The sequence below is a fragment of the Nymphaea colorata genome, chromosome 7, assembly GCF_008831285.2.
Source record: "Nymphaea colorata isolate Beijing-Zhang1983 chromosome 7, ASM883128v2, whole genome shotgun sequence".
Classification (NCBI taxonomy): domain Eukaryota; kingdom Viridiplantae; phylum Streptophyta; class Magnoliopsida; order Nymphaeales; family Nymphaeaceae; genus Nymphaea; species Nymphaea colorata.
Window position 1 is genome coordinate 8422538 of NC_045144.1, and position 21772 is coordinate 8444309.

The 21772-nt window shown below is 39.2% G+C and overlaps 1 protein-coding gene across 1 annotated transcript; it reads left to right on the forward strand.

Moving 5' to 3' along the window:
* The first annotated feature begins 1090 nt into the window (after nucleotides 1-1090).
* LOC116257111 (uncharacterized) lies at nucleotides 1091-2916 on the forward strand. The gene is made up of 4 exons (XM_031633725.1): nucleotides 1091-1303; nucleotides 1516-1899; nucleotides 2155-2248; nucleotides 2369-2916. Exons 1-4 carry the CDS (start codon nucleotides 1091-1093, stop codon nucleotides 2914-2916), a joined length of 1239 nt encoding a protein of 412 aa, XP_031489585.1.
* Nucleotides 2917-21772: the final 18856 nt, after the last annotated feature.

Here is a 21772-nt window from a genome sequence, read left to right on the forward strand (position 1 = left end):
TTTTCATTTGATTTGAAACTAAAAACAATATTTTCATTTATTTGATTTCTCAATGATCTTTATTCTGTATTTCCTATTCAGTTCACCAATTAACTAACTTTCCGGACTGATTCAAAAGACCGATTTTGATAAACATTGGATCGTGCAAGCGCCCACTTGAGAAGAAAATCAACCGCAGGCAGTAATAATATTTCAATGAATGTCCCATTTTGTTACATGTATCATACACTTGTGACGGCAACAAAAAAAAAAGGAAAAACATGGAGAGATTGACCATAGAAAAGGAATGTGAAGTAGGGAACCTATTACAAAATTTGTTTAGATAGGAAAGAAGAAAAAGGAAAGCAATTCAAAGAATTTGCAGGAATGGCTACAAGATCTTGTTGCTTTGTTTATTACCCAAAATTCTTGCGTGATTATCTTACCTAAAATGGTGTGGCTGTACTCTATATATTGAGGGTCCATCTTCTCTCAAGAACATCAGACAATGAATAAAAAGAGAGCTTACTTTCCCGTGGATGCATGCATCAAAACGCCGAACCAGGTACATACTTGAGTTTTTTTGTTTTTTCATGTTTGAACACTTCTTCGGTAGGAGGCTGCTAGAGTGTGCACGCATTTGCTTAGTTATATCTGCACTAACATATATGATATGTGGTTCTAATAGACAAGTCTTATGTGGAGACGAGAAAACGAATAAAAGTAAAAATATAATAGCCAAAGTCTTTCGTAAGAATACAGACCCCAAATGTTTTGCAATATGCGTTAAATGTTTTTTTTTTTCATAGAAATATTAATATAGATCTAAATGTATTGTGTATGGCTGATAAGATGGGCCACAACTTTCTTCTAAAATGGAACATGATTATTATATGTCATATATATATATATATATATATATATAATAGAACATAATAAAGAGAACTTTGAGGAACAAATTGAAGATATCTAGCTGCACGAAATGAACATTTTTTTTCGACATTATTCCATACGCTTCCTGTATTTAATAGCAAAATACCGATGTACGACCAATCGAAGTGAATGTGCAATGACTATGATAGACAAGTCCATCTTGTTGCAATGACTACCGATGTTGACTGATAATGTTGGAACTGGCCTTCTTCCTTCTAATGTTTCTCCAGGTTCGTTGGTGACTGCAGAAGAAAATGAGTATTTGGTTAGTCCTATTCGTGATGAGGAAATTCAGTGGGCAGTCTTCAATGCGAATAAGGATTCAGCCACTGGGCCAGATGGATTCAACGATCAATTTTATCTTTCGTTTTGGTCCATTATTGGACCCAATGTGAGCCTCGCTATTAAGGAATTTTTTCGATCCAATCGCATAGTTAAGGGGATCAATAAAACTCACATTGTTCTTCTTCCCAAAGAAGAGGGACCCAGCACCATGGACAAGTTCCAACCTATCTCTCTTTCAATGGCATCCTCAAATTCCTCACTCGTATCATGGTCCTGCGGATGAGACCTATTCTGAGCCGAATTCTTGGTCGAAATCAGTCGGCTTTTATGATGGGCCGTAGCATTCAAGATAGCATTCTTTTGAGCCAAGAGGTGGTCCACTCCCTCGCCCGTAGAAAGTCTAAGGCGGCATGTGTTAAAATCGTTCTTAGCAAGGCTTATGGCAGGGTGAATTGGCAATTTTTGGAGAATGGACTTAAGTTTCTAGGCTTTCGTTCCAACTGGGTCAGGCGGATTATGACTGTGGTTTCTATTGTGTCCTCTGCGCTTCTCATTAATGGCAAGGAAGGTTCCTGGTTTTACACCAGAAGGGGGTTGAGGCAGGGAGATCCCTTGTCCCCCTACCTGTTCGTCGTTACGATGGAAGTACTTAGCCGCAGCTTTCTGACCAATTTGCAAGTAGGAAGGATCTTGGCTCCCAAGGTTAGTTGTTTAAGCTCTATCCACTCATCCTTTTTTTATGATGTTCTCATTTTCATTGAAGGAAAAGAAAAGTGTTTTCTAGGCCTTAAAGATTGGCTCGCTGAGTTTGAGGCAACCTCGGGTCTCAAAGTTAATCCCAACAAGACATCTGTTTCCTTTTTCAACTTTTCGGAGTTGGAATGCAGCAAACTTTGTACAATTACGGGTTGGAGAATGGGCAATTTTTCAGTCATACATTTGGGCTTGCCTCTCCAGATTCAGGCCATCTTTGCGAGCCAATGTGAACATCTTGTGATTAAAGTTAATCAGAAGCATGCTGGCTGGAAGCAGAAGCTACTCTCTTATGCCAGTAGACTTTGCTTGGTTAAACATGTATTGTCGTCTATCCCTAACTATTGGATGATGGTCGTATGGATTCCCTTGTCTATTTGTCATAAACTTGACAGGTTGTGTTCAGGTTTCATTTGAGGGAACAACAAGGAGGCAAAAGGGTTGCACCTTATCAGTTGGGCGACGCTTTGTAAGCCAAAGGTGAAGGGTGGAGTTGGACTTCGTTACATGGTGGATGTTAATAGGGCCAACTTCTATTTTCTTGGGGTCAAAGCAATCACACAGGATTCTCTTTGGACTGATCTTGTCAAGGTCAAATATTCAGTTAAGAAAAGTTTGTGGCATTATAAACTCAGCGGGAGTGAATCCTTTTTATGGAAGAGGGTGATCAAATGTAGGCAGCTTATTGAATTTCAAGTTCATTGGAGAGTCTATAATGGTTCTAGAGTCAAATTTTGGCGTGACCGGTGGAATGGTGTTATCATCGCTAATAAGATTGCACTTGCTCATTGGCCCCTTGTTCTAGACACCATAAACTGCTCTGTTAAAGAGATACTTGCTGATCAGGAAACCTATGTCCAATTGTTTTTTGATTCTATGAGCATTCCGATGCAAGTTCCGGTCCTTGAGGACAGCCGGCAGGGCATACTAGAATGGGTGGACAGTGGCAACCGTCCACCGTCATGACACCATATTTGGGATGTGCCGCGTGCTGGCAGTACCGTTCAGCCTTAGAGGAATTCTATTTGAAAAGTTGGAGCCCCTCCCCGTGCTACATGGATGACCTACTTGGTAGTTGAAGGTCGCCTCCATGTTGATGCAAGAGCCCAAAAGAGAGGTCTTCAACTTGCTTCCAATGTTATATCTACAATAAAGCTCAAGAAGATATTAACCATGTTTTCCTTCATTGCGAGGAAATCAAAAGCCTGTGGCACTTGGTTATAAGGAAGTTTGGGCATAGTAATTTCCAGCCTATAACTGTTAAGGAAGCTCTTATTTGGTGGACTTCTCGTAAATTTAAAAACAGGATCCTTTTCAAGTACTGGAAGAATTTACTGCACATAATCCTCTGGCATATATGGAAATGACGCAACAACTGCAAACATGAGGGAAAACACGCTATGAACTTTAGTGGTAAGGCACTATGGAGGTATTGCACAGATTTCATCATTTCTAGAGACTGGAAGCATAGTAACAGGCAAGCTATCCAAACTTGGTTTGAGGTAGGGCTACCGTGGAGCTGCTGGAGGTGGGAGAATGGAACTGTCTACAATATCCACATTACAGTACATCTTAACAAGGACAATAGGGATGTGTCTGCTTTAGTGAGAGAGAGTAGTGGGCGTTTTATTTTTGGCATCGCTTGCTGGAGTGATGGAAGTAGAGCTACTGATGAAGGAAGCCTCCTCCTACACTGCCTACGAGCATTTCAAGATATCGATAGGCTTGGAGGCATCATTAAGGTAATTTGTAACAATAGAAGTTTCATTAGACGCTGCTGCAAGTGCTTGAGAAACAATTCTGTACAGCAGGTTTTGGGTGACTCCGTTAGTCGACTCCAAAATGAGCTGGTTTTTATTTGAGATGACCCAGTGCCTGAGGTGTTTCATTTGCTTAAGAGGATGGACAGAGCCATCACCAGCAAAGTTTGGCATCTGCCTCCTCCTCACTGGAGGCCGCATGAGGATATTTTGTAAAATTTCAGAACCCTTTGATCCTTTTTTTTGTTGTATATACTCTCCCCATTGTTTGTTAATAAATTCTGGGGCTAACCCCCCCAGCATCAGTTTTCCGAATAGACAAGTCGGTGCTCATTGAAAGCGCCATCTGTAGTTTCTCAAGCCTACCAAATTAAATGTGTTAGGTGTGTTTGACTATTGAAATAATTAGAAAATTGTAATGAATCGACATGTTAGCAGTATCTTGAGTTCTGAAAGGACTGAACAGAAATACGCAAACTATCCAAGTCAATGAACTCAATTTTTTCATAGTTGTAGTTTGTTTTTCCTCTTGATTTAGGGATCTTGATGGACTAAAGTTCTGGTGGCTTCTTGCCTTGGCGGAAACGCATTGGACACAAGAAAGGGGAAGTTCTTCTACATGATGTTAGAATATTAATCAGTTGCTCTGTTTGTATTGATTAAGTTGTCTTCCATCTCCTATGCATTGTACGATACAAGAACCGGAAAAACATTCTGATGCACAGTCGTGTAGTAAGCTTCGGTCGGATCTCAGTTATCAATCCGAGAAAGCTTGCTTTGCCATCTTGAATGCATCCATTATTCACTTAATTAATCCTTTTCTATTGTCAAAAGGTTAGTTGGGTAGGACGGTCGTCACAATCTTATCAAGTTAATAGATATTTTGCATGAACTCAACACCACATGTAGTGTTTGAATGTCAAGTATGATAGATGATTGAAAGTAATTCCATGGGCTGCTTTTGGTAAATTATAAGTGATATACAATTCTTCAGATAGCGTTTGAATATGAAAAAAGTTGTGCTTTTGGAAGACATTATAAAATAACATGTTTCAAGGATGACATGCGATTCTTAGATTTAAGAATAGTTAGCATCCGTAATCACACCATGTTTCTTAACACAAAAACATGGTCCTCTTGAAATGTGTTCTAGAAGATTTTTTATAATGAAATACTTGTATATAATCGATTGAGAAGTCAGAGAATTCTGATGAAAATCAAGCAAACTCAAAGTTAGAGATAAATAAAACTGAAGTGACTAAGTGAAAGGGTTAGTAAATCTATGAATTTAAAATTGTCCTTCATTGTGGAATTTTAGTTGGAACAGAAATGAGAAAAGTTAGATCCACTCATGAAGATGATGCTGCCAACTTGGCATAAGATGACATTGCAAGATTGAATCAAAATTAGACTCGGACCCAAAAAATTGGAGTGGCGGGCACTAGAGGGGTGTCCTTCCAACATTGTGAAACACAGTAAAAAAAGTGCATTTTCGAAAAAAAAGTGAGAAAATTAAATGCTGTTTAAAACTTTGAAAACATGTTTTCCGAAAAAAAAACGTATTTTTAACACATTTTTCACTTTTTTTTATTTTTTAAAATTTTTTTAATGCCAAATAGTTTTTTTGAATTTTTGTTTTCTATTTGTTGCAAATCTACTTATCTCACTTATTATATTTTTTTCAATTCTTAGATTTTTTTAATTTTTAAAAATTTAGAGTATTTTTTCTGTTTTTTCTCATTTGGTTCTTAGTTATTTTCATTTGATTCTTATATTTTTATGTTTAGCTCTTAGAAACTAAGCATGATCAATTAAAGAGGACCGCGATGGAGCACGAGAACCTTAGCTGCCGGACCCTTCCGACGCCTGTGATGAGGACGATCAATGGTAAGATGCAGGTCGATGACATGGTTATCATGAAGGGCGACCCCGTCACTAGTTCGGCCTTCCCTAGAAACTGGCCGAGGTCATCCCCTGTGAAGAGGAACGGTAAGATGCAGGACGGGGACGTGGTTGTCATGGACGGCGACCTTGTCACTAGTTCGGCCTCCAGTGGAACCTGGCCAAGGTCATCCCCTGCAGCCGGATGATCTTCATAGCTGCCGACATCATTGTCGTTGACATCGGTGCGACATAAGACGAAAATGTGCTGGCCTTGGGAGGACACAGGCACATACCGTTACGGTGCCAGGTGCAAGGTGCTCTATCTCTCCCTCTTTCTGTATGTGTGGTACACTAGACAGACGCCGTCGTGCTTGGCTGGCAAGACAACAGGATTCCTCACAGGGATTTGGTTCACCCAGTTCTCTTGGGATGATTATTAGGAGGAGAATCCACTAATACGATGCAACCATAGTTGAACTGGCAAGCTTCACATGGTTATAGAAATCGTAAGCTCGTCCAAATGGGACTCAAGAAACCATGGTTATACTCTGAAAACAAAAAACCCGGTGACATGTGGACCATTTAACCTTCGAAGTCTGAAAGCCATATTCACTAGAACCTGCAGGTACCTTAGTTAGAACATGCGCTTTGATGTTTGCCGGTGGAAGCATAAGAAACGAGCCGAACAATAGATGGGTCGCAGCTAATATTCGTCAATCCCAGGTCAAACTGTAGGTTATTAACATAACCTATACAACTTGCTAGCGGTTCCAATCAGATGATGAGGTGAGATTTGATCTGGCAAGCTCTTACCTCTTTTTACAACCCATCAGTATAAATGACCTCAACTTTAGCTTCCACAAGTTATTTTTAGTTTACCAACTTGTGGTTTTAATTAGTTTACTCATGAACAAAATGTAATCTCCCTTAAACACAAAAAGTGAATATAGTCTGACTCAACAGTTGTAAATTAGTGGACAATGTGTCATAACAGCAAAATAAGTGACGAGATCAATTAGCACGTCAGCTGTGCAGCTTATTTGCTGATCATTTGTTTGACAAGTTATGTGTGACTCTATGTTAGCGGTAACACATTATTACTGCCTTAGGATTCTGCCTTAAAAAAAAATGGGGCAGATTTGTATAACAAGTGTTCCATGGATCTGGTTCATTTTTCAAGTAGATTCATAATACAATAAAAATGAGCCTATATTTGAGAGGATCTGCTCCTGTTCCGCTAATTCATTTATTGGACTGTCAATGTGTGTCCTTGGTAACAACGAAATCAGTTCGAGCCAGGGTCTGCTAGCTTCAACTACCGGGCCAGCTTGGTTGGACCCATTTCTCTGATTTTTATTAAGGTTTGATGTGGAACTAATGGATTTCTTCCTTATATAGCCTCACAAATGCCCTCTTCTTCCATAGGAGGCTGGTAGAGTGTGCATGTGTTTGTTTAGTTATATCTGCATTAGCATGTGATATGTGGTTTTAATAGTTCATTCTCATGCCTATGCCATTGCAGTTTGTACACGGGAAGCAAAAGCTATGGCCGGTCCTTCAGAGGAACAAGAGGAACAAGCCTGAAGTATGGCTTAAGAAAACACCGTTGTTACTAGGCCTACTGAATCAAACCAATGTAAGAAAACACCATTGTTACTAGGCCTGCTGAATCAAACCAATGTACCAAAAAAACCAGCGATCTCAACCTTCTTTTCAAAATGGAACCATGACGTTTTCAAGGAATTGATTCGTGTTTTCTGCATTTGGGCAGGTCAACAGGCCTAGGGTGAGCGCTTAAGGATTAAGCAAGCACACCTGGTAGAGTGGTGCCATTGGATATTGGCCATATACAATTTTGATGTGGCCTGCAGCAAGCGAAGGCTACCCGTCTTTGTGGCTCTACCCTTTTCCATTTGATACATGTCAAAATATAATGTACTGATTAGAAACAGGAATTTTCTCTCCCCAAGTGAATTGGACACCCGAATTAATTTCTCTGTCTACATGCTCTTAGGCGACTTCATTAACAGAAGTAAAAAGCTTCACATCACAAAAATTTCTGGTGCATTCATTTATTTACCACTTCTGGATACATATACTAACATTGAAACCAGATATAATACATGGCCGTGGGCAAAAGATTACTACAGAGGGGAAAAGCTGACGAAACGAAACCTCTTCTATTTTCTAATATAAATATGGAATTTTTTCGTTGCCATTTTATTTGCAAAAGTAAGTCGTCTTCCAAAGTTGGAACTTGGAACTAGCAATTTCATAATACAGCAATAATAATCATGTAAAAAAGTTGCTGACAGTAATAATATTTTAATGAATGTCCCATTTTGTTACATGTATCGTAAAAATGTGACGGCAACGAAGCTAAATTAACTTTCTTTTCTTGCCACGTTCCTACATGAACACTAGATTTTTGTGGAGGGAAAGGAAAAGGAAAAACAAGGAGAGATTAATGATAGAAAAGGAAAGCAAAGTAAAGAACTTATTACAAAATTTGTTTAGATAGGAAGGAAGAAATTCAAAGAATTTACCGGAATGGCCATGACACCATTGTTTTGATGCAAAATAAAAAAAAAAACCATTTATTCGGCTATAAAGGTAGTTGCTGACTTTTTGCATCCGCTATTCCACTTCATATATATATATATATATATATATGTCTCTTGGGAGCCAAAGCTCTGCTCCTCCCCTACCGACCAACCAGCTGGAACCCTCCTAGGAACAGTACTGTCTGCTTTTCTCTTCACTGTTGATCACTAAGCACCATTCAATGCGCACAATTGATCAGATGTGAACTATCAAATACAAACTGAATGGTTGTAAATAAGCTGAGCATTTTACCTGTTCTTGGTTCAGAATTATGTTGTCGGATGACTAAAATTTAAAAAATTGTCATTTAAAGCAGTCACTAAATTTGTATTACCATAATTTATAGTGCAGCAACAATTTATAATGGTTTTAATGGTAATTTATGGACTTTTTAGCATTGGATTTTTAGACGACAACTATTTAGCACCGGAAGCAGTGGCTTTTCCAACATTATCTCTTTCAGTGCATCTACATCGAAGCAGTTTATTTAGCCCATTATTGAGTGAGTGGCAGGGAAACATGGAAGCCGGCCTCCCATATGCAAGGACAAATGCACTGTTTAATGACCACCAAAGAAATTTGAAACCATGGGTTCCATCGTCTCCACATCCTCTTATCTGTGGCAAACTGTTTAATGTAAAATCCATTCAGTTCTCTTTGTCCAAGGTGGTAAGCATTATGACCACCAAAGAAATTTGAAACCATGGGTTCCATCGTCTCCACATCCTCTTATCTGTGGCAAACTGTTTAATGTAAAATCCATTCAGTTCTCTTTGTCCAAGGTGGTAAGCTCGACACTGTTTGCTTAGACCAAATGTTCAGGAAATGAAAAACTGGATACTGTAATTGAAAATTTTGGCTGTCATGAATTTTAATGTTTGGGTGAAAATTTTTAAAATGAAAACTATGTAAAAAAAAAGGAGAAAGACAGAAAAAGAAAGGCGTGTAAAGTTTTTTCAGAAATTGGACAAAAAGATGGATTTGAAAAAGCTAAAAACCGAAGGGGAGGGTGCTAGGATCTCATTTTGCTCTCTAATGTGTCTTGCTCTAGTCTCTCTCTTCGTTTTAGCTCTTTGTCTGGGATCCCAACTATGTCACATGGGTTGTGATATGGCCAAATACCTTTATCGGACTGTGACAACACAGGTAAGTGTGTAAGGTTGGGTATGACTGCATTTTAAAATATAAACCACCGAACCGGTACCGCACCAATACTCCCACCCATGTGACATAAGCCGCCAATATGACTCTATCCACTTGTGGAAGATGACAACCAATTGACCAAAGAACACGTGGAATCCAAACTCCTTAGGATCATTCAAACAGATGAAAAACAAAACCGGACTTTTGAGAAGTTAGAAGTTAAAAACTAGAATTTTTAGTGACTCTGCAACTAACGGCACCAGTCATCGAGGTACTACCCCCAGGGGCAGAGATAGGTGGGGTTTTCATCATACTCTTTGAAACCTTAATTTAATGTTGAAATTTGGGTGAACTTGGGTATATAGGGAAGCTCTACTAAATCCAGGTCACTGCTCTGTAGTCAATTGAAAATTTGTTAATCATATATTTATATTTAGTGTCTTATAACAAAAAAAAAAAATCTGTCTCAGACCTAATCTCTCCCTCTTTTTCTATGAATCTGAAACCCTGAAAATCCCTTGCTCAAGGGTTTGTAAACTAAAATCTTCAACCGAGCGTTTCAGTTAAAGAATTTTGTTGTTTTTAAGTTATTTCTAAAATGAGATTCTTCATCCTCCCCACATTCTGCTTCTTGCCTCCACTACCATCTTCTCCATAGCAGCCTACTGCCTCGACAGCCATCTTCCTCCATAGCAGCAGTAGAAGCATCTGAAACACCAAAATGATCTAAACAAGTCGAGCTCAAACACCGACAAGGTTGATAGAGTTGAACTCAAGCTAATATTGTAAAACTTGACTTGAACCAAGTTGATCAGAATAAGAGTCGAGCCAAGTTCGAATTGGCTGAACCTAGGCTCCAGTCAGCTCGTGTACAGTCTTACATGAGAATCGTGATATTCATCTCCATGGCCTTCAAAACCATTTTCTTAGGAAAAATATGACCCTCTCATATGATCCTGGTGGTTGCCTATATTCTGTTGTTCGAAGTGAAAAGCTTGCTTGGGGTTAGGCCCCCTACCTTTATTCTAACAAAGTGGATATATACAAGGGAAGGCCAAAACAGACCTTAACACTAGACAAAAACAAAGGATTGGCCCAACCCTTCACCAAAAAAATTTAAAATGATACATAGCATACTAGCTATGCCTATATAGTGTGTCCAGCAAAGTATTCATAAGTATTATGAGCATGCTCCATGATCAACTGACCTAACTGTAGCTTCTCCTTGTTTCACAAAAATCCTATTCTGGAACTTACCAAGGAACCCAGTCCAGCCTGCATTTGTCTTTCTTCCTTCAAGTGCCTGTCTAGCTTTCTTCATTCAATCTTTAGTTGGGGAGACTATAAAGTAGTCTCTACCATATTCTTATGAAATCTAAAGTTGTGTTCTAAAACATCTATTTCTCCCTCATGGATCCTACCCCTATCCTTAATAATCACAACACAGCCCATAAGACCATTATCTGCATATTTTCGGTCCGAGTCTGTTATGAGCGCTCACAATATTAATTAATATACCACTTCTATTCGAAGCAATAGTGTCAACATTGTAGAGCCCAATTTCCAGCCAAATTCTCAATTTTAGTTCTGCCTCAAGCGACCATTTAATAGAGGAAAAGCTATTTATGCAATTCCTCCAAACTTCTCTTTTGAACCTACTGATCTCGAGTTGGATACTGTCATCAAAACGTGTTTTTGAGGTGCCACAAATTCCAGTAGACAATTAAGAATGTCATCCTCCAGCACCGGCGCCTCCACTTACCCAAAATTCCAACTTGTAGCCATCTTTTGAATTCACCTGCATTCTCTCCTTGAGGAAACTTCACTGTACCGAACTTTGCAGCAACATATCTCCAAACGTCCTTGACTCTTTTACATTGAATTAAGACATGATCATTTGTCTCCTTAGCACAAAGGCACAGGGAACAACGATTGGCAAGTTGGATGTCAGCCTTTTGGAGTAGATCTAGTGTGGGTAACCTGCCTTCACAAGCTATGTAAGTATGCCAGCAACTCTTAGCTAGGGCAGAGCTATTCCAAATCTTTTTGCACCACCATTCTTTAACACCTTGCGTCCAACACTTCTTCGTAATGTCACCAGCTCTGAAATTCTCCTTACCATCATCACTCCAAACTAAGCTGACCTCAGCATCGCTAAGCCCTATGTTATCCTTATAAACACCAAGACGTGTAGCAATATCCAGAGTCAGACTATCATGACTCACACTAATAAACTCCCAGACACTGATATTGGGCTCCATCCAGTGCAACCCAAACCCACTTCCATCAGCTCTAGTGAGGAGTACTTGCCTCACCTAGCGATCAGTCCAAAAGCTGATGCATTCTCTATTCCCAAGTCTCCACTCAACTTTGTCTTGAATCCAGCTTCACCCCCATCGCAGTCCTTTCCAACCCCAGCTCTGGTTAGTAGCTCTTTTGAAGGTCCAAAGACTGTGATATTTCAAATACCTCTCTTTAAAAAGGTAGGCCCAAGGGTCCCCACTGATCAAAAGCTGGCAGCATCGACTGGCTAGCATCGCTCTATTCACATCCTCCAGTCTTCTAATACCAACTCCTCCCTCCTTAACAGGCAGGCACATCTGATCCCAGCTAACAAGATGCATGTGTCTAGCGCCTTCTTCGTCATTCCACAAAAATTTGATACATGTTTGCTGTATTTTTTTTAAAACAACTTCAGGCAATCTAAAAACTATCATCCAATAGTAAGGCAAAGTCATCAAAACATACCTGATGAGAGAAAGCTGACCCACATAAGACAATAACCGAGCCTTCCAACCAGCCAACCTCTTCTCCACCTTAGTGAGGAGTGGCAGGCAAAGTGCTTCTGTAAGTCTACCCAAAAACAAAGAGAGCCCAAGGTACTCCGAAGGGAGGTCCCATTGGTCCATTGTAAGATCCGTTGAATTTCACTACTCTGACAGTCCACCACCATGGTTTTAGCAAAAATCTCAGGCTTTTGCTTGATCACCTTCATTCCAGCAAGACGTTCAAAATCCTCCAAAACAACTTTGGTAGTAGTAATGGTTTCCTTAGTGGCCTTAACCAACATATTCAAAATCCTCCAAAAAAACTTTGATAGTGGTAATGGTTTCCTTAGTGGCCTTAACCAACATAACCACATCATCTGCAAACATCATAGCACAACCCTTCAGCCTCACACAACGGATTTTGAGAAGAAGAATGTTTTGGCTAATCGTTTCCTTGGTTCTATTAAACATCTCCATGACAATGAAGAAGAGGTAGGGGGTAAAGGATCACCTTGTCTCAGCCCGCGCCTCCCATGGAATTTCTCACACATCCTTCCGTTCACTAAGACTCTATAGGACACCGAGGTAATGCATTGCATGATAATAGCAATCCATCTAGGATGGAAGCCCAAAAACTTCATACTATTTTTTAATAAATTCCATGAAACTCTATCATAAGCTTTCATTAGGTCCAGCTTTAAACAACAGCCTCCTTTATCCCAAAAGTCTTTATAGTTAATGGTCTCATTCACCCACAATATGTTATCATGGATGTGTCTCCCTTTCAAAAAGACTACTTGGTTAACGTTGATAATACGTTCAAGGATGGTCTGCATTCTATTGACAATAACCTTTGTGATGATTTTGTATATAGTGTTACAAAGAGAGATGCGTCTGTAATCATCTACTTTCTTAGAGTTATTTTTTTTAGGAATGAGACAAATCATAGTCCCATTGATGTTCTTCGCTATTTTTCCAGAAGAGAAGAAATCTTTCACCGCCTTCACCACATCAATGCTAATCATCGCCCAACACTTCTGAAAGAAGTAGTTAGGGAAACCATTAGGACCAGCAGCACTATCCTTATCTAAACTCTACATTGTTGCATACACGTCCTCCTCCAAGATAGGCTTTAAGAGCTGATCATTTTCAGAATCTATTATCTTAGGTATGCTGTCAATACCTGCAAACAACATTCCTTTTGCTTCGTCCATAGCTAATACCTTGTGAAAATAATCAGTGCACACTTCAAGAATCTGCCCACTCTATACATATTCAGTGCCATCACATTCCAGACTTTTGATCTTCCATTTAGCTTGCCTGGATTTAGCCATCGCATGAAAAAAGGAGGTGTTTTTATCTCCCTCTGCAAGCCAATGAATACATGATCTTTGCTTCCACATTACCTCCTCCATGAGAAGAGCCTGAGTTAGTTGCTTCCTCACCCTGTGTTCCTCATCAATTGCACCCTCAATACCTTGTGCACCCCTCTAGCCTGCTTTGAAGGATGGCGATGTTATCATTAAGATTACCAAAAGAATGCGTGTTCCAATCTAAGAGAGCCATTCGCAAGCGATTAAGCTTAACTAGGAGACGCATCATTGAGCACCCCCGGACCTCCCCTCTTCAAGATTCTTGCATCACTTCCGTTACTTTCATATCCAACAACCAAGGATTGAAGAGCCTAAACGGCTTCTGGCCTCATGAATCATCAATTGTGTCCTTGGTCTGATACAAAAGCACACTATGATCAGAAGTGGTGGAAGTCTGAACCTTAAGTTTGCCATCTCCACCAAAAGCATTTTGCTACTCATTGTTAACCATGCACCAATCCAATTTACAATGCATTGAGTCATGCCCTTGTCTATGATTCGACCACGTAAACCTCTTATTACTGTCTTCAACCTCCTTTAAGCATAAACAAAATGGCTGAAGGATATGCAGGAAGTAGCTAAAGGTACAGAACCCGACTTGTGACGACTATTCAACATGACATTAAAATCGCCAATTAACATAACCGATCATTCAACTCTCGCAACAAGGGCCTCAAGTTTATACAGGCTTTGCAGCCTTTGCCCAAACCTAGGTGGCAGGTACACACCAAACGCTACAAAGACTTTGTCATCATCTAACCTACGAAAAGAGACACCAACCCAATTATGATCAACCACCAAAGAAGTAGCTTCCAGCTCCTCCTCTTTCCATACACATAAGACTCTAACAACACCATCAGTACCCTCAGCATTAGATACAAAACTATTGTTAAAGTATCTTTCTATAATAACCTTCATCCTATGTCTGGAAATCATCGTATCAAGAACAAACCCAATGGAAGGGTTAAACTTATTGAAAATCAAACTCAATTCTTGCTGCACCGGCCTCTTAGCAAGGTCTCTAATATTCCAACTGAATACTTTCATGAATAAAAGTACAGGGCAAGGCCTCTATATTCTGTTGTTTACAACTTGAAATTGAAGAAGGTTTTACAAACTCTCTTTTTTCTCTCCTTCTAACAAAAGAATAGCCTGTCAGATCACAGCCTGGTATAACTCGAAATAAAGAAATGAATCAAACCTTCCCATAGCCCAACTATAGCTGAAGTAGGAATATCAAAAAAATCTTTTTTTTTTTGTAAAAAAAAGGAAGAAATCTCAGTTCAGATCTCTGGATACAAATAGTTTATCTGATAATATAATGAATTAATCGCATGACACTCAAGGGAATTTTAAACCACAAAGTGCAATCTAATATGATGAATCTGAATAACATAAATATTGACTACCCAAACTTAACAACTTAAGTTGACATACGTACAGCATGAATACTCATAATAGCTCTCACAAGTCTCAATCTGCTTATGGCACAACACATACACATTCAGCTAAGCACTTGCACTAGTGTTTGATGAAACATGCAAACATTGTTGTGCATATGCACATACACACACCTTGATAATGGAAGCAAAACTATTGACACCACAACAAAGAATCATGTCTTTTTCGCTTTTGGGTAGCATCTTCTTACTTAGAGATGCAACATTGAAGTGATGAGAACATCCTGGACGAAATCTATTTAAAGGCTTACAATGAGTGCAGCTTGAGGAGTAACTTGGTTCAACTAAGCAACCAAAGAAGCCATTCAAGACAACCAACACCACGAATAAATAATTCACCCAGCTGTAATGCCATCAATATTTGGCATACTCATCCGTATGCAATCATCAAATAATGATTCTGAGATTGTTTTACTCCTGCCAACCAAAATTGCATGAGAATTTGAGATAGCTTGAACAAAGTCTATGTACAGAACAATTTGAACAAAGTTGAGAGATTATTAGTTGCTTGTATCAAAATGCATGGTTCAAAACAACAACATTTTGATAGAGAGAGTGCAGCTTGAGGAGTAACTTGGTTCAACTAAGCAACCGAAGCCATTCAGGACAACCAAAGCTTCAAGAATAGACAATTTCATCTCATTCATCCAGCTGTAATGCCATTCAGGCATACAGTTCATTCGTATGTCATCATCAAATAATGATTCTGAGATTGTTTTACTCCTGACAAAAGTTGCATGATAATCTGAGACAGCTTCAAACAAAGTCATTTGTACAGAACAGTTTGAATAAAATTGAGAGTACTGTTAGTTGCTTTTGTCAAAATGGTTCAAAAAGTTTTTAGACTGTGCGTTTTGAGAGCTCCTGATGTAGAACGAAGGAATGTTTGTTCCGATAGTTTCTTCTTGACAACCATATTCACAAAGAAACTTCAACAGTCAAACCTGCATGTCAAAATCGATGGTTCAAAAAGTTTTTAGAGAGGGCGCTTTTAGAGATGACAAATCGCATGGGACGATGGAAAGCTCCTGATATAGGACGAAGGAATGTTCCTTCCGATAGTTTCTTCGTCGCAACCATCTTCACAAAAAAAATAGAACAGTCAAACCTGTTTGGCATGGTTTCACTGTGTGGAGCCTAGCAGAGGGAGACAGCAGTGACTTACGAGAGCTTTTAGACTCCGCTTACTGTTGAAAATGGGTGGATCTATGAGGGCAGCGGTTGAAACAAATGCCCACACTTAGGTCCATTGTCATCCCAAAACAATCTGGATAGTTTATCAACGGTGTGCGTGAGAGGCATCTGTGCTTATGTATTCTGTGCTTATGTATCCAGTAGAAGCAATGTATCTTCCCTAGTCCACTTGAAGTCGGTCCCTATTTTTTTAAGAACAAAGTTATGCGAAACTAGGTAACATTTCATTGATACGAAGGGTCCACTTTAAAAATGCACTTGTTGAGCCCCATACTGGAGAAAATTGTTCATATGAGTGAGCGTAAAATCCTGGAATTAGGTGCCCAACGGCAGTTCGAGTATTTTTGCGTATGTGTATGATTGCACCTTATATACATAAAAAGCACACAAAAAAGAAGGCAGGAATCGAGTCTCATCTAAATCCTTCTTGATATCTTGTTGGCTCGATGTAAGCAGATCAATATGAGATGGATTCATTGCTTCCCTTCAGTTAAAAATCGTCACTGGTACCACCATAATTCGATTGGCGGAAATGATATTCAGGAAATTGTTGAAAGGAAGCCGCCTTCGAAACATGGATTATCAAAAATATTCGAGTCCATTGGGCAACGCCCTTTTGGAAAGGTACTCGAATTAGAAGGGTAGTCGCCTCTTCTTCTTCTGGATATACGTCTTCAACAATGTCTTTTGGAAGGGCTCGACTGAGAGCGACATGCGGGAAGAGTTTTCCATACAGAGGAGATGCGAAAGAATGGGTAGGAGTCTGTAAAGGGGAAATATACCAATTCGTGCATCTTTTCTTTCCAAGGAAAATTTCTCGGCGTCTTCCGTTTTCAGTGGGGTCGTCCAGAAAGGCATATATTCGTTTCTTTCTTGCCAACATCTTGTTTCTCCTGTTGCTTTCTTTCGCTGCCTTCCAAATTATTTGCTGCTCTCTCTTTTTGATCGTATGCCTGACCAACAGGCCCACGGTAACTGAGATACCTCTGACTCCTTTCCTTATTCCTTGTTCACATACCAGTCCAAAACATGTTGGTCATTGTCAATTCTGTCTCTTGTCTCCCTTTTAAGCCCACCGAAACTCTTCCATTGGTCTTATTTTGCAATCTGCATCCGTTCCTCGTCGTTTCACCAACGTGAAAACAATGGCAACTTCAACCTTCGAGTATACACCAACATGGGTGGTGGCTGTCGCTTGCTTGGTCATCATTGTCTTATCTTCAATTATGGAGCGAGGCATCCATTACTTGGGGAAGGTAGCTTCCTTCCTTTATGTTCCTCATATTGGGTGGTTTTGGTGGTCACGCGTTTATCTTTTCATGTTTCATGGAGGGCCACTGTATTTTGGTTTTGGACACTATGTTGAATTCACGTTCTTTGTTTTATTCTTTATTCTTAATTTGTTTAGTCATTGAAGAAACAGAAACAGAATGCACTATTTGAGGCCCTTCAGAAGCTTCCGTGCAAGCTGAAATACACAAGCGAAGCTAGCCACGACCACATCAAGAAAATGAAACCTTAAGTTGTAATATCAAAAAAAAAAAAAAAAAAAAACTTACCTACCTGCCGCCAGCTGCTGCCAGACACCACTGGACGTCATCGTGGGTTGCCGGACGTCGTCTCGCTGCTGGCCATAGTTGTGGTAAAGCTCTGTAGAAGAAAACGCCAGTGAGGCTGAGACGTAGACTTCAGTTTTATATAAAATCGAACATTTTTTTTTTTTTTGTTCGGATTGGGTTTGACCCAAACCTGATCCAACCCGTACCCAACCGTTTGCCCTACCCGGGTGCAACGGTGTACCGGAGCAGGTACGTGGGTTGAATACACGTACCCGTGTGTCACGTACGTATAGGGTCTTCATGACTCCAGCTTTTTTAGCCATTTTGAGTCCATGTACAAGGTTAGATTTATCAAAAGGAAGGTTTGGAAGTACTAGAGAAAAGCTCTAGTTCTTTCGGAGCCACACTAACAGTCTCTTCAACAGATTCAACTTCTCGAACCACAGAATTTTATTCATGACAAGAAGCATCAATTGCCTGCTCACCGTCGTTGAATTCTTCTCCTGGTGCATTAGAAGAATCTAATGCATGCTGAACTTGAATCTCAATGATCACTGCAGAAGAAGCATAATAAATACAGAACTGGGTAACAAGAAACCATGCTACAAAAGATCCATGCAAGAGGTACCTTTTTCTGGTGTTAAGGGAGCTTCAGGAGAAGCTTCACTAACACCATTAGGGTGAGCTGGACTATCTGTTTCATCCAATAGTCTGAACACATCCTTCAGAACATAGTAACCCTTCTCTTGCGGGGCTAAGAAAAATGACTGAGTGAATTTCCTACTTGATTTTCATTGTCCTAAAAGGGATCCAGTCACTAAAACAACTATGCCACCATTGAAAGAATTCTGTTAATCAACAGTCTTAATTTCTGACTTCAAGTTATGGTAATCTTATGACATTATCTTCTCGTTGATATCAAGAACCAAAAATAGCAATATCAAAAGTGGTATACAATAATCTTTTAATCATCTAGGTTCCTGTATCCAGATGCCACGATTCATGATAAATTCTTATTTCCAAGATGGTGCAATCCAGCCATATATAAACATGAATGAACATGAACTAAGGAGGAAAAGAAAACAAAAAATCAAAAGATATTCAAATACGAGAGACCAGGTTATAAGAGTAATTTCAACAAGGTAACCCAAAAGATAACCTGAACCGCATTATAATATGTTCAAAACCGGCATGCAAAGTATATAGATATTGGTGTAGGACATTTACTTAAATCTAAATCCAAGTCAAATTATTTAAAATTGAATATGAATATGGACCCCATCAAATAACACTTATGAAATTCTAACAGGTCCAATTTCTTGGTGGATGTCAACCTTTTTATATCCCATTTTTTTTAAGCAGTACAGTCATATATCCAATCCAAATCTAATATGTTGAATCTTTAGAAGGAAAAGATCCAAATAATATTCTAATTAAATAATAATAATAATAATAATTTTTTGAACTATGTGTTCTTGTAAAATTCAGAAACATTCGAAACCCACGTCTACAGAAGCATTATATATATATAGGGTAGAGCAAGATAAGGAGGAGCATGATGATGGGTCCAATGTTAAGCTTGGGCATCGGTCGACCCAGCCCGATAAGGAGTCGGCTCGGGTTGGCCCGAGACCCAAAACCTGGGCCCAGCCCGACCTCAGCCAGATTATTAAATTGTCAAATTTTTTAAAAAATCTAAAATCAAAACAAAAATCTCAAAGTTTAATGTACGATCTTCATCAAGGAAGGTGTGTTGAGAAAAAAACATTTAAACTTGGTGGCAAATATATGTAGTTTTCTTTGAGAGATATTGCTTTTATATTGGGTATAAGAGTCGTGGATGCTGGAGGCACAAGTCTTGCGCAGAAAAGCAAAAAATATGACATTCTTGGGGATCATTAAACAGCTTGATGTTGAAGGTGCAGTCAGGAAATACCATGGTAATGGTCATTTAGAGGAACACACTAGGTTAGCTTTAGTTTATATTAGGATGGCATTGTTGGGTTGGGTCCAGCCTCAAGTGAGGACCCGACCCGACCAATCACTTAAGTGACGGGCTGAGGAAAAGGGGAGGGCACCCGATGGTGCCCCCAATCACCCTCACGTCCCTCTCTCTTGTGGGTTTTCTTTTGGGGAAAAGAAAAGAGGGCTTCCCTCTTGTGGCCGCTCACAGCAAGAGAAGATGAAGGCAAGGAAGAGAAGAAGGAGAAATCGCTGCAAGCTTGCGTGGGTTGATCGGCACACTAAGAAGAGAGAGGAAAGACAAAGAAGAGAGAGGAAATGAAGGAAGTCTTCATTGGGAGATCTCTTTCTTATTTCTTTGGGGCTCTTTATTTCATTCATACAAAAGAGTGTTATTGTTCTCTTGAGTTCACTATTTTTCTTAAAACAGTAAGGATATTATTGCTGGTGTATTTGGCTCCCTTTCTTGATGTATAGAAAGTCTCTCTTGCCCGTAGTTTTATCCCATTATTTGGGGGTTTTCCACGTAAATTAGTGCCTCTTGTTTCCTGCATTATTTAGCATATATTTTGATATATGTTGCTGCAACATTGGTGTTGGAAACTCGATCTTATGCTCGCAGTCTTATGATTTTGATTTTGAGCAGTTTTGCACATCTCCGACTGTCAAACTAGTTGGTTTGGGCTGTTTTATTGTTGTTGAAAACTGCCATTAGCTGCGTAATTATTGGACAAATATATTGTTGAAGTTTGGGAGTGTTTGTGTTAGCTTTGAGAGTTGTTTTTGGCTGGTTATTGTCTTCTTAAACATTCTTTTGAGGGAATACATCTATAACAAAGTGGTATCAGAGCCATGTTGGTTGTGTTCATTCTTATTGAAGGTTGGAGTCGACCTCCACTATGATGGTCTCTCTAAATGGAACAATTGGACTATATGAAAAGCAAAAATGAAGGATTTGTTGTACTGTAAAGATTTATATGCACCTATTGAGAACAACAGGCCAGCGACAAATGAAAAATGAAAATTATTAGGTAGGAAAACCATTGGCACCATCAGACAATGGTTAGATGATTGTGTGTTTCATTTGGTATCCACAAAGACGAGTGCGAAGTCGTTATGGCAGAAATTGAATGATCTTTACGAGAGGAAACCAGCTGGAAACAAGACTTTATTGATTAGGAAATTGGTAAATCTGAAACTTAGAGAGGAAAAACATGTGTCAGAACATTTGAATGAAGTGTAGAGCATAATCCATCAATTGTCAGCCATGAAAATATATTGGATAATGAGTTACAAATACTCTTATTGCTTAGTTCTCTTCCGACATTTAGGAGACTTTAGTTGTTTCTTTGAGCAACTCTGCTCCAAATTGTGTGCTAACGATGAAGCATGTAACCAGCATCATTCTAAATAAAGAGACAAGGAGAAAGTCTCTTGGCACTACTAACTCACAAGTGCTAGTGATGGGAGACAGGGACAAACAAAAGAATCGTAACAAATGGCATGACAGGTCAAAATCTAGGTCCAAATCAAGACCCAAGATGACAGGTAAATGCTTTTACTGTGGTATTCTAGGTCACAAAAATATTGATTACAAGAAATGAAAAGAAGAAAAGGAACAAAAAAAGAAGAGTCAAGAGAATGTGAAGCCAAAATAGTACATTGCAGTTGCTTCAGATAATGAGGTAGTATTATTTTTATTTGAAGAAAATGATTGTCTTACAGTTCAGAATGGTGATTCTACATGGATTTTAGATACTGGAGCATCATATCATGTCACACCATGTAGAGGGTTGTTCTTATTCTATAGAGCATGTGATCTTGGAGTAGTTCACATGGACAATAGTGACACTTCGAACATTGTTAGGATAGGAGATGTTTGTATTGAGACGAACACAGGATGCAAGTTGACTTTGAGAGATGTAAGATATGTTCCAGATCTTATAATGAATCTGATTTCTGCAATAAAACTAAGTAAAGATGAATATTGTACTTCATTTAGTGAGACTGGTTGGAAAATGATAAAGGGGATACTAGTTTTGGCTAGAGGAAGCAGATTTGGCTCTTTGTATGGGATGAAAACTCGAATCAGTAGTGTGGAGATAAATGCAGTTA

Bases quoted from the DNA above. Each gene is read 5' to 3' on its own strand.
- LOC116257111 (XM_031633725.1), top strand. From the start codon at position 1,091: ATGTTGACTGATAATGTTGGAACTGGCCTTCTTCCTTCTAATGTTTCT. The intron at 1,900-2,154 runs GTTAGTTGTTTA...TTGCCTCTCCAG, and splicing joins GAAGGATCTTGGCTCCCAAG to ATTCAGGCCATCTTTGCGAG. The intron at 2,249-2,368 runs GTAGACTTTGCT...GTTTCATTTGAG, and splicing joins GAAGCTACTCTCTTATGCCA to GGAACAACAAGGAGGCAAAA.